This window comes from Protopterus annectens, chromosome 10.part0 (genome assembly GCF_019279795.1).
Source record: "Protopterus annectens isolate FY-2018-M chromosome 10.part0, PAN1.0, whole genome shotgun sequence".
NCBI classification, from domain to species: Eukaryota; Metazoa; Chordata; order Ceratodontiformes; family Protopteridae; genus Protopterus; species Protopterus annectens.
In genome coordinates, this window is record NC_056744.1 from 1,837,384,868 (window position 1) to 1,837,402,273 (window position 17,406).

General features: G+C 39.7%; 1 protein-coding gene across 1 annotated transcript in view; it reads right to left on the reverse strand.

Annotated features, from left to right (window-relative positions):
• Window positions 1-17,406, reverse strand: part of LOC122814089 (sulfotransferase 1C2-like) — a 185,406-nt gene that overhangs the window by 148,233 nt on the left and 19,767 nt on the right. Inside the window, exons 2-3 of the mRNA XM_044086699.1 lie at window positions 11,095-11,223; window positions 9,041-9,138 (exon numbers count right to left, since the gene is read on the reverse strand). Of these exons, the coding sequence (XP_043942634.1) occupies window positions 9,041-9,138; window positions 11,095-11,223 (227 nt within the window). The remainder of the gene's footprint in view (window positions 1-9,040; window positions 9,139-11,094; window positions 11,224-17,406) is intronic.

A 17,406-nucleotide genomic window follows, 5' to 3' on the forward strand; every position in this document is an offset into this window, starting at 1 on the left:
TTAATATGGCTATCAAAGGTAAGGTTAGTATCTATTGTAATTCCTAAGAGTTTGGTGGTGGAGTCGGGGGATATGAGGGGGCCATTCTTAGATATTACTGAGAATTCTATAGGGGAGGACTTGCTGGTAGGAGTAAAGAGTAGGAGTTTAGTTTTTTGGGGAGTCAAGAGGAGACATTTTAAGAACCATGTCTTCACTGTGTTAAATACTTTCTGAGTCAGGGATTGGAGTTCTGAAGATGAATTGGCTGAGCATTTGAATGTAGAATCGTCAGTATATTGAATATAGGTAGCTTGAGGAATAGCTAAGCAGAGGTCATTGATAAAAAGTGAGAAAAGGAGTGGATCTAGAATGGAGCCCTGAGGGATTCCAAGGGTGACTGGCAGGTGTGATGATAGGTTGTGCTCCCAGAGCACTGCCTGCTGCCTATTGCTGAGGTAGGAATTGAACCATTGTACAGCCTGAGTGTCAAGAGAAAGGGATTTGAGAATATTTATTAGCAGAGGTTGGTTTACCATATCGAAAGCTTTTTAGAGATCAATGAAGAGTGTCGAAGAGAGGTTGTTATTATTACGGTTAATATTAATGGAATCAGTAAAGGATAAAAGGGCAGTGGTGGTACTGTGAAATGGCCTGAAGCCATGTTGGCTATTAGCTAGAATGTTGTGTTGAATTAAATGGTCTAGAAGCTGACGATGAATACATTTTTCCATAAATTTTGCTAAGGGTGATAGAAGGGCTATGGGCCGATAGTTAGAATATTCATTTGAGTTACCACCTTTGTGTAGGGGAATAATGTGAGAGATTTTCCAGATGGCTGGGATAGTTCCCTCAATAATGGTTCTCTTTATAAGGATGGATATAGAATAGGCTACAACTTTTGCAGCTTTTTGTAGATATTCAGAAGGTATCTGGTCAGCAGTAGGAGTACAAGGCTTAAGTTTCTGGATAAGTTTATAGATGAAGGTAGTAGAAATGGGTTGTAGTTGGAAAGTATGGAGAGAGCTAGGAATGGGGGTAGAAAAGCTTGAGCTATTTGGGGATAGCTGAGTGGCTAGAGATTGTATGGCCTCTGTGATGAAGGTATTGAAGGCATTGGCAGTTTGATGGGGAGTGTTAAGACTGGCCCCTAGTGGGGTTGGAGAACTAGAGTGACCTGGTTGAAGGAGTTTATTGATACTTGCCCAGACTTTTGTGGATTATTTTGGTGGGTTTGCTGTAGTTTACAGTAGAAGTTCTTTTTGTCTGCAAGTATGGCGTTTTTGTTATATTTCTCAATTGCCTAAAAGTTTGCTGCTCTGAGATGATTTTGGTAGCTCACCACCTAGTGTCTGTTTCCAAGGTCAGGATATGGATCTTAGTGAGCTGGGTACTTTGTTTTGTTTCCTATTTAAAGTTTTTGGGGAGCAGGATGGTAAATGCTATGGTGAAACATCAGATTAGAGTGGGTCCTTAGCCTTTCGGTCAGAGGAGTCCATTTCCAAGGACAGGATATGGATCTCAGTGAGCTGGGTACTTATACTGTTTTGCTTCATTTTTAAAGCTTTTGGGGAGCAGGATGGTAGATGCTATGGTGAAACATCAGATTGGAGTGGGTCCTTAGCCTTCTGGTCAGCGGAGTCTGTTTCCAAGGACAGGATATGGATCTTAGTGAGCTGGGTATGTTTTGCTTCCTTTTTAAAGCTTTTGGGGGGCAGGATGGTAGATGCTATGGTGAAACATCAGATTGGAGTAGGTCCTTAGTGTTCCAGTCAGAGGAGTCCATTTCCAAGGACAGGATATGGATCTTAGTGAGCTGGGTACTTTGTTTTGCTTCCTTTTTAAAGCTTTTGGGGAGCAGGATGGTAGATGCTATGGTGAAACATCAGATTGGAGTGGGTCCTTAGCCTTCTGGTCAGAGGAGTCCGTTTCCAAGGACAGAATATGGATCTTAGTGAGCTGGGTACTTATACTGTTTTGCTTCATTTTTAAAGCTTTTGGGGAGCAGGATGGTAGATGCTATGGTGAAACATCAGATTGGAGTGGGTCCTTAGCCTTCTGGTCAGAGGAGTCCGTTTCCAAGGACAGAATATGGATCTTAGTGAGCTGGGTACTTTGTTTTGCTTTTTTTAAAGCTTTTGGGGAGCAGAATGGTAGATGCTATGATGATACATCAGATTGGAGTGAGTCCTTAGCCTTCCAGTCAGAGGAGTCTGTTTCCAAGGACAGGATATGGATCTCAGTGAGCTGGGTACTTATACTGTTTTGTTTCCTTTTTAAAGCTTTTGGGGGGCAGGATGGTAGATGCTATGGTGAAACATCAGATTGGAGTGGGTCCTTAGCCTTCTGGTCAAAGGAGTCCGTTTCCAAGGACAGGATATGGATCTTAGTGAGCTGGGTACTTGATGGCTAAAGGCGCTGGGGCCAGGGTCGCTTAGCAGCTTGGACTTCCTAAATTATTCATAATATCCATCCTTACTGCATCACACTCTCCTGTACACCTTTACTAACACCTGATGAAATCCCCATAGTATCCACTCTTCTTGTATCACACTCTCCTATACACCTGTACTACACCTGTTGAAATCCCCATAGCATCCATTATTGCTGCATCACAGTCTCCTATACACCTGTACTAACACCTAATGAAATCTCCATAGTGTCTATCCTTACTGTGTCACACTCCCCTGTACACCTGTGCTAAACCCAATGAAATCCCCATAGTGTCTGTCCTTACTGTATCACACTCCCCTGTACACCTGTACTAAAGCCAATTAAATCTCCATAGTATCCACCCTTACTGCATCACACTCTCCTGTACACCTGCAATACACCTGATGAAATCCCCATAGTATCCAACCTTACTGCATCACACTCCCCTGTACACCTGTAGTACACCTGATGAAATCCCCATAGTATCCAACCTTACTGTATCACACTCCCCTGTACACCTTTGCTAAACCCAATGAAATACCCAAAGTGTCTATCCTTACTGCATCACACTCCCCTATACACCTGTACTGAAGCCAATGAAATCTCCATAGTATCCACCCTTACTACATCACACTCTCCTGTACACCTGCAGTACACCTGATAAAAATCCCCATAGTATCCAACCTTACTGCATCACACTCCCCTGTACACCTGTAGTACACCTGGTGAAATCCCCATAGTATCCATCCTTACAGCATCACACTCTCCTGTCCACCTGTACTAACACCTGATGAAATCCCCATAGTACACATTCTTACTGTATCACACTGTCCTCTACACCTTTACTAACACCTGATGAAATCCCCATAGTACACATTCTTACTGTATCACACTGTCCTCTACACCTTTACTAACACCTGATGAAATCCCCATAGTATCCATCCTTACAGCATTACACTCTCCTGTCCACCTGTACCAACACCTGATGAAATCCCCATAGTATCCATCCTTACAGCATTACACTCTCCTGTCCACCGGTACCAACACCTGATGAAATCCCCATAGTATCCATCCTTACAGCATCACATTCTCCTGTACACCTGATGAAATCCCCATAGTGTCCATCCTTACTGCATCACACTCTCCTGTACACCTGCACTAACACCTGATGAAATCCCCATAGTATCCATCATACCTCTCAACCTTTTACAACAAGAAATCTGTACAAAGTTATAAATAAAAGTTTGACAAAGTCCCAAAAATAGGGACAGCTTTTAAAATATTGCTCTTGTAAAGTTAGAAAGTTGATAGCATAACAGGTCTTGCACTAACATGAATTTTCTGAAGGGTATGAGGTCTGAAACTCAAATGTCTGTCATTATTTTCTAACTTCAGTCTTTAATGATTTGCCACTAATATATTAAAAACGGTAAAAATATGGGGCAAGCATCTGGACATTCTATGAAAATCTGTACATTTGAAAAATGTGGTATCCATCCTTAATGCATCACGGCCTCCTGTACACCTGTACTGCACCTGATGAAATCCCCATAGTATCCATCCTTACTGTATCACACTCTCCTGCACACTTTTACTAACACCTGATGAAATCCTCATAGTATCTGTCGTTACTGAATGGCACTCTCCTGTACACCTGTGCTATCACCTCATGAGATCCCCTTAGTATCCATCCTTGCTGCATCACACTGTCCTGTACGCCTCTACTACACCTGATGAAATCCCCATTTTATCCATCCTCACTTTGTCACACTCTCATGTACACCTCTACTGACACGTGATGAAATCCCCATAGTATCCATCCTTATTGCATTCCACTTTTTTGTACACCTGTACTACACTGGATGAAATCCCCATAGTATCCAACCTTACTGTATCACACTCCCCTGTACACCTGTACTACACCTGATGAAATCCCCATAGTATCCATCCTTACTGCATCACACTCTTCTGTACACCTGTACTACACCTGATGAAATCCCCATAGTATCCAACCTTACTGCATCATACCCTCCTGAACACCTGTACTACACCTGATGAAATCCCCATAGTATCCAAAGTTACTGCATCACACTATTCTGTACACCTGTACTACACCTAATGAAATCCTCATAATATCCAACCTTATTGCATCACACTCTTCTGTACACCTGTACTACACCTGATGAAATTCCCATAGTATCCAACCTTACTGCATCATACTCTCCTGTACACCTGTACTACACCTGATGGAATCCCCATAGTATCCAACCTTACTGCATCACACTCTTCTGTACACCTGTACTACACCTGATGAAATCCCCATAGTATCCAACCTTACTGCATCATACTCTCCTGTACACCTGTACTACACCTGATGGAATCCCCATAGTATCCAACTTTACTGCATCACACTATTCTGTACACCTGTACTACACCTGATGGAATCCCCATAGTATCCAACCTTACTGCATCACACTATTCTGTACACCTGTACTACACCTGATGGAATCCCCATAGTATCCAACCTTACTGCATCACACTCTCCTGTACACCTGTACTACACCTGATGAAATCCCAATAGTATCCATCCTTACTGCATCACACTCCCCTGTACACCTGTACTACACCTGATGAAATCCCAATAGTATCCATCCTTACTGCATCACACTCCCCTGTACACCTGTACTACACCTGATGAAATCCCTGTAGTATCCATTCTTCCTGTATCACACTATTCTGTACACCTGTACTACACCTGATGGAATCCCCATAGTATCCAACCTTACTGCATTACACTATTCTGTACACCTGTACTACACCTAACGGAATCCCCATAGTATCCAACCTTACTGCATCACACTCCCCTGTACACCTGTACTACACCTGATGAAATCCCAATAGTATCCATCCTTACTGCATCACTCTCCCCTGTACACCTGTACTACACCTGATGAAATCCCTGTAGTATCCATCCTTACTGCATCACACTCCCCTGTACACCTGTACTACACCTGATGAAATCCCCATAGTATCCATCCTTACTGCATCACACTCTCCTGTACACCTGTACCACACCTGAAGAAATCCCCATAGTATCCAACCTTACTGCATCACACTCCCCTGTACACCTGTACTACACCTGATGAAATCCCTGTAATATCCATCCTTACTGCATCACACTCCCCTGTACACCTGTACTACACCTGATGAAATCCCTGTAGTATCCATCCTTACTGCATCACACTCCCCTGTACACCTGTACTACACCTGATGAAATCCCCATAGTATCCATCCTTACTGCATCACACTCTCCTGTACACCTGTACCACACCTGAAGAAATCCCTATAGTATCCAACCTTACTGCATCACACTCCCCTGTACACCTGTACTACACCTGATGAAATCCCATTAGTATCCAACCTTACTGCATCACACTCCCCTGTACACCTGTACTACACCTGATGAAATCCCTGTAGTATCCATCCTTACTGCATCACACTCCCCTGTACACCTGTACTACACCTGATGAAATCCCCATAGTATCCATCCTTACTGCATCACACTCCCCTGTACACCTGTACTACACCTGATGAAATCCCCATAGTATCCTTCATACCTCTCAACCTCTTACAGCAAGAAATTTGGACAAAGCCATAAATAAAAGTAGGACAAAAGTCCAAAAAAGGGACAATTTTTAACTATTGCTCTTGTAACGTTAGAAAGTTGATAGCATAACAGATTTTGCACTAGCATGAATTTTCTGAAGGGTATGAAGTCTGAAACCCAAATGTCTGTCATTATTTTCTAACTTCAATCTTTAATGATTTGCCACTAATTTGCCATAAAAGCACAATTGTATGAATAATGGACCAGAAATATGAGACAAAATTCTGGACATTCTGTTAAAATCTGTACAGTTGAGAGATATGATTATCCATCCTTACTGCATGGCACTTTTCTGTACACCTGTACTAACACCTGATGAAATTTCCATGGTATCCATCATTACTGCTCAAAGCTTCAACCGGATGAAATTAACCAAATAAACAAACTGCTCAAAGTTTCACCTGGAGAAGCACTGAGAACTAAGGTCGGCTGGCATGATGCAAGGTAATCCTATGGGCTAGGCTTGTAAAGGCACCAGGGCCAGTAGCCTAGTACACACCTATGAACCTATGAATTTTTTTTTTATTAGAGAAAGCCCACCTGCATCCCCCATGTGAGGGGCACCACATTTCCTTATTTACATACACTATTTTGACAATCACACAACTATTGAGAAAAATGCAAAGCTCAAAAGCTCTGAAATACTGCTGATACAGACACAGAGACTACAGTGATGGGTATTCCCTACGCAAAACAGCAGTCGATGACTTTCAAATTGATGAACGACCATGATGAACTGAAACCTCATCCAACTGGCATTCAACTAAAGGTAGGGAAGTCGACCCTCATGACATGATGTATGACTAGATAAACTGACAGTTTTACACTGACGTGTTTACTTGTGTTAGCCCTACTAACAAGCTGCATGCAGCGGACATGCCTGCTGTCTTATGCAGCACTTTTCATCTGTGCTAATTTTCATAATATGCTGCATTAATGCTGACACTGAGCATCTCTTACTGCACTTTATAGAAAAACAACAGCCAGAAAAGAATATAATTCATTCAATTAAAATTCACTCGGTTAGCGCTTTCATCCCTTACAGAGACTTCGTCAGACTGAAGTGAAACCAAACACTAAACAAACTTAAATACTAAGTTTGTCATGTAACACTGCTAACCCCTAGGATTTTAAGTGTTTCCTTTAAGGTAAATTTTAAAATTCTCGTAGTCTTTAAACATGGGAATTCATATGCATCTAGCATAAATGGGCAACAATATTCTTTCCATTCCAAAATGTCTTCATTATCAAAGCTGACAGAAAAATCTTTATCAAAATCTATCACTGAAAAACTAAAGCATTTGCTTTTACTACATCTCCTAGCATGCTTAGCTAAAGCATTGTTAGAGTGATTGTTCACACTCACTGTTTCATTCTGCCCTGTACACCTGCGCTAACTCTACAGAAGGCTCAGTTACTATGTACACTCACTAATTCACACTCACTGCACAATTGTGTTAACAGTGCAGAAGGCTCTGTCACTGCTCATGCTCACTGCTTCATACTGCCCTGTACACCTGGGTTAACTCTACAGAAGGCTCAGTTACTACGTACACTCACTAATTCACACTCACTGCACAATTGTGTTAACTCTACAGAAGGCGCCATCACTGCTCTTCCTATTTCCCCTACCCAACTCTCATGGGTCCTCATATATCCTTTGAGTTTTCCTATATGTCTATATATTTCTCTCTCTCTCTCTCTCTCTAATTATTTCTTATCAACAGATCCAAGGGATGGGCCTTCATAGGGTGAGACCACAAATTTTCAGAAGGCAGAGCCTTATGACTAGTTGTACCAATGGTTAGGGACTTGGGGCAGGGCAGGGCCGAGAGCTGCCATCACTGTATAAGTTGTCCGTCAGTCAGAGGCACCACTACTTTCCCACAAGTCACACTCTTTGAACCTGGAGTCAGTCTCCATCTTCTAATTTAAGTGCCCCCTGCTAGGCCCCTATCCACAACAGAAATCAAGCAGAAAGTGCAAACTCCTTTCTATTGTTCTTGGAATAATATAGCAGGTCTACAGCAGTTTCATCTTATCCCTCACGACCTTTCCTTACTAGTCACTAAACTTATTTCAGAATCATGGCCATCTGAGAAAAACTATGTACGTTGCATTTGTACCACATGCTGGCCTCTCGGACGTGGCACTTTTCTTAATTTTCCCCGCCACATCCAGAGGGAATTAACTGCGTGTCGCTTCCTACATTCCTTGTAATTGTCTTGTTTCAAAGCTCCTTTATTCCCTCATTTAATGCATTTTCTCCAGTTGTTTCTAGTCCAAACTGACCCTTCTCTGAAACTCAGGACCTTTTTAATCTCCCCATACAATGCCCACCTGTTTCCTCAGGATCCACTTGTTCTCTCATCCTACTCGACTGGAATTGTTAGGGTTTGACATGGCATAATTCCGTCCCATTCTGCCTGATATCCACCTATTTGTCTTCCCATTTGCTGTAGCTAACTTCTTACAGTTGCCCCCATTCTTTGCCCAGTCACATACTTCATGGTTTGTGCTGAATTCCTAGCTTCTCCCATTTAATAACAAAGAGTTGGCCTAACCTAAATACAGACTATTTTTCTATTTTCTGGGCATTTTTGAGTCTGATCATTAGACATACTTACCCCGTTACTATGATCGGCTCTGTGCTGATTTGTTTTTCTCCTCTTCTAATCCATGATAAGAAACATTTCACAATGAGTCAGACTAAATATTAAGATGTAAATGAGCTGTAACTAAATAAATGACTCAGTCTGTTGCCTGTCCTCTCCAGGCATGCTTTAACAAAATTCAGGTGAGAGCAGCTTTTATACAAAATTACAAATCCATGGTCGAAAAAAGTCCAAAAACACGAGGACTCGGTAGAGTGACTCATGGTCCTAATATCACTATGAGACAGTATCTTTATACCTATAGATCCTTGGACAAATCTGTCGTTATAAGTTAGTACAATCTTACCTTACAGCCCTGTTCCCAGAAAGATTTAGGAACCACGTGGAAAGGGAGATGAGTCTTTATTATTCTGGGAGGTGTCATCTTAGCAATCTGCTCAAGGCCTGAAGAAAAGACATGGATAAAGTGTTACTCAGAAAAAATATTATATTAATAGGGACTTAATAGGGACAGAGACACACTGTATATAACAGTCTGTGCATTATATACCATCTGGAAGTAGAAGGGGTACTGTCTGTATTACTAATATACTGAGTAGAGCAAGACACTAATAGAGGTCACATGTGTGACAGATGTAGGAATCATGGGAATTGCCTAGGTGGAGATCAGAAACATTGCATTTAACAACCTGTGCACCACACACCATCTAACAGTTGATGGAGTGGAAGCAGTTCTAGTTAATGTACCTGACACCATGTGTAATGGGATGGACCTCGATAGTAATGCAGGTGCAATCACTGGCCCTCAGAGTATCAGGAAAATAAGCAGTGTTGTACACATTGTACTCACCTCTGTGTCTATGTAACATTGTACTCACCTCTGCTGTCTATGTAACATTGTACTCACCTCTGCTGTCTGTGTATTAAATACATGCCCACATTGTACTCACCTCTGCTGTCTATGTATTAAATACATGCCCACATTGTACTCACCTCTGCTGTCTATGTATTAAATACATGCCCACATTGTACTCACCTCTGCTGTCTATGTATTAAATACATGCCCACATTGCATTCACCTCTGCTGTCTATGTATTAAATACATGCCCACATTGTACTCACCTCTGCTGTCTATGTATTAAATACATGCCCACATTGTATTCACCTCTGCTGTCTATGTATTAAATACATGCCCACATTGTACTCACCTCTGCTGTCTATGTATTAAATACATGCCCACATTGTACTCACCTGTGCTGTCTATGTATTAAATACATGCCCACATTGTACTCACCTCTGCTGTCTATGTATTAAATACATGCCCACATTGTACTCACCTCTGCTGTCTATGTATTAAATACATGCCCACATTGTACTCACCTCTGCTGTCTATGTATTAAATACATGCCCACATTGTACTCACCTCTGCTGTCTATGTATTAAATACATGCCCACATTGTACTCACCTCTGCTGTCTATGTATTAAATACATGCCCACATTGTACTCACCTCTGCTGTCTATGTATTAAATACATGCCCACATTGTATTCACCTCAGCTGTCTATGTATTAAATACATGCCCTTCCTGATATGCTTACCAGCACAAGTCAAGCTCCTGTACTGCAAAATATCCTGACATTCCAAAGGAATAAGAACTGAAGATCATCTAACTGAATCTGTGCGTCTCTGAATCACTCTGCCATGTTTAAATTCATCACTTGTACATAGAATAAGTCCCGTGTGCATGTACGGCCTCATTTCCATAACATCATGCAGTAATTTACATACCATGAATATCGCACTATTTCTCTCACATGACGACTTCATTATATGAGTCTCTTAATCACTCTTTCCCTACACATCACTATTTATCAAGCTATTTTACTTAATGCCATGTACTAAGTATTTCTGAATAACTCCAATATCTTTGAAAATATGTTTTCTTCCCATTCCTCTAAAAATGTAATCATGCATTCACACTTAATGGCAACATGCCATCTAAATTATTTTAGAAGACATATCAACAACAGCAGATCCATCAGCTTTCTAGGTCAAGACATTACTATAGAATGTGGTTTTACCTTGCTAATTTATCTAGTACACCTATTACACTTTAATATATAAAATGCTTCTGCAAGCCTGTTTATTATTATATTTATTTCATGCTAGCAAGTAATATAGTGCTCATTTATATTATACCTTCTTTTCTAGGGTGAAAACAGCATGCACATATACACAAACATACATATATTTATAGATAAAAAAATATATATATATATATATATATATATATATATATATATATATATATATATATATAAAATATAAAAAGGTTATAGACCTACATACAAATATATATGTTTGTATGTAGGGCTATAACCTTTTGCCCACTGGATTTACCTGTTGGAAATGATGCTGATCCAGCCTCCTCTAGGAAAGGAATTCGGTCATATATAGGGGCTCGCTGACACTTCTCTATATCCCCATCGTTTAGGATCATGTCCACAGTCTCCAGTAGCCACGTCGTACCTGTTGTTAACAAAACAAATGTGGTCCAATTTGCGCTGAAGATTTAGCTCTCAAAGAAACAGCATATCATAGTCATTTAGTTATTTATTTGTAAGTACAAGGTTGGTGTCCTGGTCAGAGGAATGATTATTTTCCTGCCTGGCCACTGAGAATAAAGGAAGGAATTGATGTAGGAGAAGACTGTTGAGCAGGGTAGTACACACTGAAGTCCAGACAGGTACACAGATGGTACAGGGATAATATAAATGGAGAGTTGTGCGTACAGCCATGTTGTATTCATGATAAGCAGATAACAAGTAATGCCAGTTTGTTAAAATGCAGTTTTATAGCAGTGCATCTACATGGAACTTTATGGACATGCATTATATATATGTGAAGATAAACATTTGTTAACTGGACAGGAGAACTATTCCTGGCAGACCTTTTTCAGCTGCAACCCCACCCAGCAGAAAGACTTAACATGTGGCAATATAATTACAAATATAAGTCACTTTAATTGTGTATTATTTTAAAGATGGATGGAGTTGCTCGCTGAAGCTTTTTTTTCAGTCAAGATTTTATTGCATAAAGAAAGAAAATATGAAGCAAACTATGCCATGTCATGGATTAAATTGATAAAGTGCTAGCCTTGGCCCATGGCAGAAGATGGACAGGTGTGCCTATCATGGGAGGGCATGCACCTGCACACGTCTTGCATTAGATCCCTGATGGAGGCTCAGGACACAAAGGGAGGGGTGTTCTAAAATGGAACTAGAAAGGGGACTTTGATTGAGTCACCACAGAGGTGGTATGATATACCACACATCCCCATTACATGTCTACCCATAAGAAAATATAGGCATGCGCAGGGAGAAATTAAATTGTCCCCTTAAATGATTTGGTGTATGATCCCATCTCATTATGGGCAGTATATAATTATCGACCATGGGATGGGTAAGACCAGTTTATAACCAAATGGGATAGGTTATTTTAAGGTAAAAAAGGAAAACTGTCTAGGCTTAAATGGCCCAAAGGGGCAGCTAGCCTAGTACTTACCTATGAACCTATGAATCTATAAAACAGGGAGGTAGGGCATAATAGAAAACAACCCTGACAGCAATATGACACTGTACCAGGATTCCTTGATCCCCGCATGCATGGGTTGAAGTAATTCCAGGACCACACAGGAATGGACAGTGGCTAAGGAGAGGCACCATTGGTCAGCCAAGGTCAGACACAACCATTGGTCAACCAAGGTCAGACACAGAGAGAAAAAATCTTATGAAAATATGAAACAAACTAAGAGACAAGTATGTATAATATGGTACAACATAGTAATACAATAACAATAGAGATGAGCCCATGGCAGTTGCAACAGATTAGACAAACAACATACTAACCACATTTAGTGCAAATTTGTAGGTATTTGTGATTTCAAAGGATGACGTTCATAGTTTTGTACAATTAATAGATTCTTTTGCAATTATAGTGACAGAATTTCTTAAAATACATAGAAAGTAATAAGTAATGAGTTCGAAGTGCTCAGCATATCATAAATTTGCCCAGATCCCACTGCCTTTGAAAAATAATTGTGGAAAGTTGACTAAATTAATTAGAGAGATAGTGTGGGTTGAGGGGGTGGGATAGATTTCGAGACAGAATAACAGACACTGTACCATCTGTGTTTCAGTCTTACATTTATGACTATAATATTTTTTATTTATTATTGAATGATTTACTGACCGTGGTAGACACTGATCTTCATGGACCTTTTTCAGACTCAGCCCAGGAGCGTGTCCAGTTAAGGGACTTGCACAGTGTCACAAAGTTAGGGAATGGAGGCTGAGGGAGAGAAATCCAAGAACACTGGACCACTGGAAACAGATTATTAACAACTCATTGACCTGCTGTGCAAACTGCCAGACAAATTCTCAAATCAACATATGTTTGTTCACAGACAAGCATGTGTTATAGTCCATGTTATGTTCCATTTCAAGAAGGAAATTTCACCTATTAGATAGTGCAACTAGATCAACAGTCATCAAATATATACATAAGGCATGATCAGATTGTGAATTTGTACTATCAGTTTTCTCCTTGAAAACCTAATTGTAGCTATTTTAGAAGTAGCTTAAGTTCCTTCCGCACACAAAGTAAATTACTTCAGTTGTCTAGCTATTTTATAATTACCTTAAGTCACTTCCGCACACAAAGTAAATTACTTCAGTTATCTTGGACTTCACTACCATCACTGACAAACTGTCAATTGTAGATAGCAGGGCAGATTCCCGACAACACTCTGTGTAAGTATGTATTGTTTCTAGCCAGCCGTTTGCATATCATACTGATATAAACACCAATGAAACGTATGCCATAATATTACTAGTAAAGCAGTGTTCAAAAACTGTAACAAAAATAAGCCACCAGACAATAGAAATCAAAAATATAATTCCAGGCACCTTTCACAACAAAAAAGTGAAAGCTGTTTTTATTCAGTTAAGTCCCTTCAGAAGACAGAAAACTCTAAGAGAAGCTAATTAAAAAAAAGGCAATTAAACAAAATGGATAACAATGAAGAGTGCATCTATGTGGATTTAATATATCCCTTCTAGATGGGCTTTACATTCAGGATTTACTTAGCTGTCACACCATACAGACATCCACTAGATTTTTACTTACAATGTAGTACATTCCCTGAGCTCTGTTTGTATGCCTCACTATTCATTCTGAGGGTACTCAGTAACATACATTTGCACCTATGCTGTCATATTGTACATAACCAATGAACCACTCAGGCATTTATTAAACATAGACAGCTGGCCTCTGGAGCTGTGACTACATTACCACCAGATCAGTGTGGGAATGCACCTGGACTGGTGGTACATCAGCCTGGGTGAAAAGCACTGTACTTCTGAAGGATGGCCATCTTCCCATCAGATTAGACTTGGGTATTTGCTGTATCATCGTCCAGCTCTAGCAGAGGATACACACTAGGTGTTGTTAATGAGACCTACATGTCTGTCACTATGGCAGGGTATCTAAGAAGCATGTCTGGCTACATGCAGTGCTTGGTGGACCACAGTGGGGGAGATGGTACAGAATAACCAACTGAGCAAATGTAAATGCTTCACTGACAATGCCTTCACTTTCTACCAGACCTAGACACACTGGCAGTTCTGAAAGGAGGAGTATTACTCTCTCATGTTTCCTCATTCCAGGAGGTTAGCGGATATAGTACTGAAATTATCAAGTTCAAACACTAGCCAAGGGTGCAGGGGTAGCAGTCCCTCTTTTGAAGGTCAAAGAAGAGTCCCTGAAAAGCTAATGTGGTCTTCAATTGCCAACAAAATATTACTTATTTATTTATTTATCCAGTGCTTTTCAAAACTATGACAGCAGCTTGGAATCATAGTAATAAAAAGGTTTATAAAACGCAGTGTATATCCACATGGGAAAGAAAGAGCACATCAGTAACTCACCGTACATTTACATTAAAGCCACTTAAGTACAGATAAATGGAGTGTGGGTTAATCATTATGGTCAGATATACTGCACTTCTAAACACGCACACATTCTCCTCACATAGCAGTTTATATGTTTGTAATGTTCCATTTTCTGATATTGTTTGTTACAGTATTTATGATTTAATAAAATTGCTAAATTTGCCACAAACCTTTCTTCCCTGCCAACCACTGCCACTCTATCAAAATGCTGAATTCAAACTACCCAACATGTTTCACCAATCCCAACTTTTAATCATACATAACTTAACACATAATCCAAACAAATGCCCAACCCTCAAATGCCTAATCCAGCCATTCAATGCGTCTTTCGGCTTTTCCCGGTTAGGAGTTGCCACAGCAGAACTGCGGCCCGCTAATGATTGGCAGTAGATTTTTATGTGCCGAGTTGCCGGCCCTGATGCACAACCTTCTACGAAGGTACGCCCATTCACGCATGTCTCCACACAGACAACGCTCTAGTTGAGAATCAAACAGGACAACTTCTTACCGTGAGGCGACAACGCTACCGCAGCCATTCAATCCAAGTAGAAATATAAGATCTATAGATAAATCTCTCCTACCTATGACCAAATCACAAATACAGCAGGGGATGCACTCTATGTCGCCAAGATCTGGAGCCAAATACATCCACCTCTCAAACAAATTAAAGAACCACAATCTTTTAATAGCTCAAACAACACCAAAGAAAATCCTGGATCTGGCACTGCCCTTCCCCAGATTAATTGTATACAAAAATCCATGCTTACATTTTTGGGCTACTTGTAAAAAAATGGCTACTTCTTTTTCTTCAAAAGAAACTCATTAAATATATGTTTTTTTTTACAGTAAATACTTAATTTCTTGTTGTACTGTCTGATAAATGAAGATACATTTAATAATATATTTCCATTTGCTTCCTTATGGTTAGCATTTCTGTACACTGCTTAGATTTAGCCCTAATAATAATAATAATAATAATAATAACAATAACAATAATAGTAATAATAATAACAATAATAATAATAACAATAATAATAGTAATAATAATAATAACAATAATAATAATAATAACAATAACAATAACAATAATAATAACAGTAATAATAATAACAATAATAATAATAACAATAATAACAATAACAATAATAATAATAATAGTAATAATAATAACAATAACAATAATAATAATAATAATAATAATAATAATATAACAATAATACCCATTTTTAACTAGGTAAGCCATAATAATAATAATCATAATAATAATGATAGTAATAATAATTGTATTTATTTATTTATTTTACATTTGTTAACCAGGGGTGTCTGACTGAGGCCCGGGGAGAAAAGCTCCACATAGACAAATTACAGATATATTTAGTTATTTAGACATGATCAGTATACACACAAATTACAAGAGACATGTTTTTACAGTGGTATGCAGCACATCAACAGTTACAGTGCAGAGAACCAACAAAGAGAATATTAATTTAAAAATAAAAGTAATTAATAGGTTTTTGGTGTACAGCTGAAACTTGGAACATAAGTAGAATACATACATAGTACACAGGTACAGTACATACATTGTAGATTAGCCAGTGTTTGTGAGTACGATTGAAAACTATTATCAAGTACACTAGGTTTAGTATGTGTACCTTATCCTCTTTCACTAGCCTGGGGAGCAATCATGGCACTGCCAACTTTGCATGAGATGTTGCCTGATGAGGTCTTTAAAGGAGGCTTTGGATGATGTGTTTTGAATGCTAGTAGGGACACAGTTCCATTTTTAGCCACTGAACTACTATATAGTGCATCTCCAAAGCTATTGTAGCTGTTGGTGACTTCTAGTAGTAGTCTGCTTGATGATCTAAGAGGCCTTTTGGCTGAGTGATGTTGTACTAGGTTTTTGAGGGCAGGACACTTATTGGGGAGGTAATAGATAGAATGACAGAGGCAGAGCTGATTGTAGGTTAGGAGGTTGGGCAGTTCAAGCCAGTGGAGCTGTCTCAAAGCAGTAGAGTGATGAGTTCTATATGAGCAATTTGCAACAAAACGGGCAATTCTGTTATAGCAGGCTTCCATTTTGCTTAGTTCAGTTTTGTTGAGATTAGTCAGAATGGGAGATACATAGAGTAGGGTGGATAGAAGCTGGGAGCGAGCAATGGCTGATCTTGTGTTGTTGGTAAGAAATGGTTGGATACGGTAGAGTGATCCCAGTTTAGCATGTACTTTTTTTAATAGTTAAGTTGAGATGACTATCAAATTTTAGGTGGGAGTCTATGGTTATTCCCAATAGCTTAGCCTGTGCCACTGGAGCGATTGGAGTAGCATTAGTGGAGTAGATAGTGAATTGACTGTTAGTGTTTTTGTTAGAGTAAGCTGAGTTTTCTTTGGATTGAGGATAAGCTGGGCTTTGGTAAGGTAGTTTTCAACATCAGATAATGCTAGTTGAGTTGTTTGCAGGAGGGTGGGAATGTTTTGTGCAGCACAGATTAAGGTAGTTTCATCTGCATACTGAATGATAGATGCATGCTGTGTAGAGGTATGGAGGTCATTTGTGAAGACTGTGAATAGTAGTGGTCCTGAGATAGATCCCTGTGGGACTCCTATAGTTATGCGCAGCTGAGGAGAGAGATCATTTTCTAATTTCACAGCTTGGTACCTGTCAGTTAAGTAGCTTTGGAACCAGATAAGAGTAGAATTT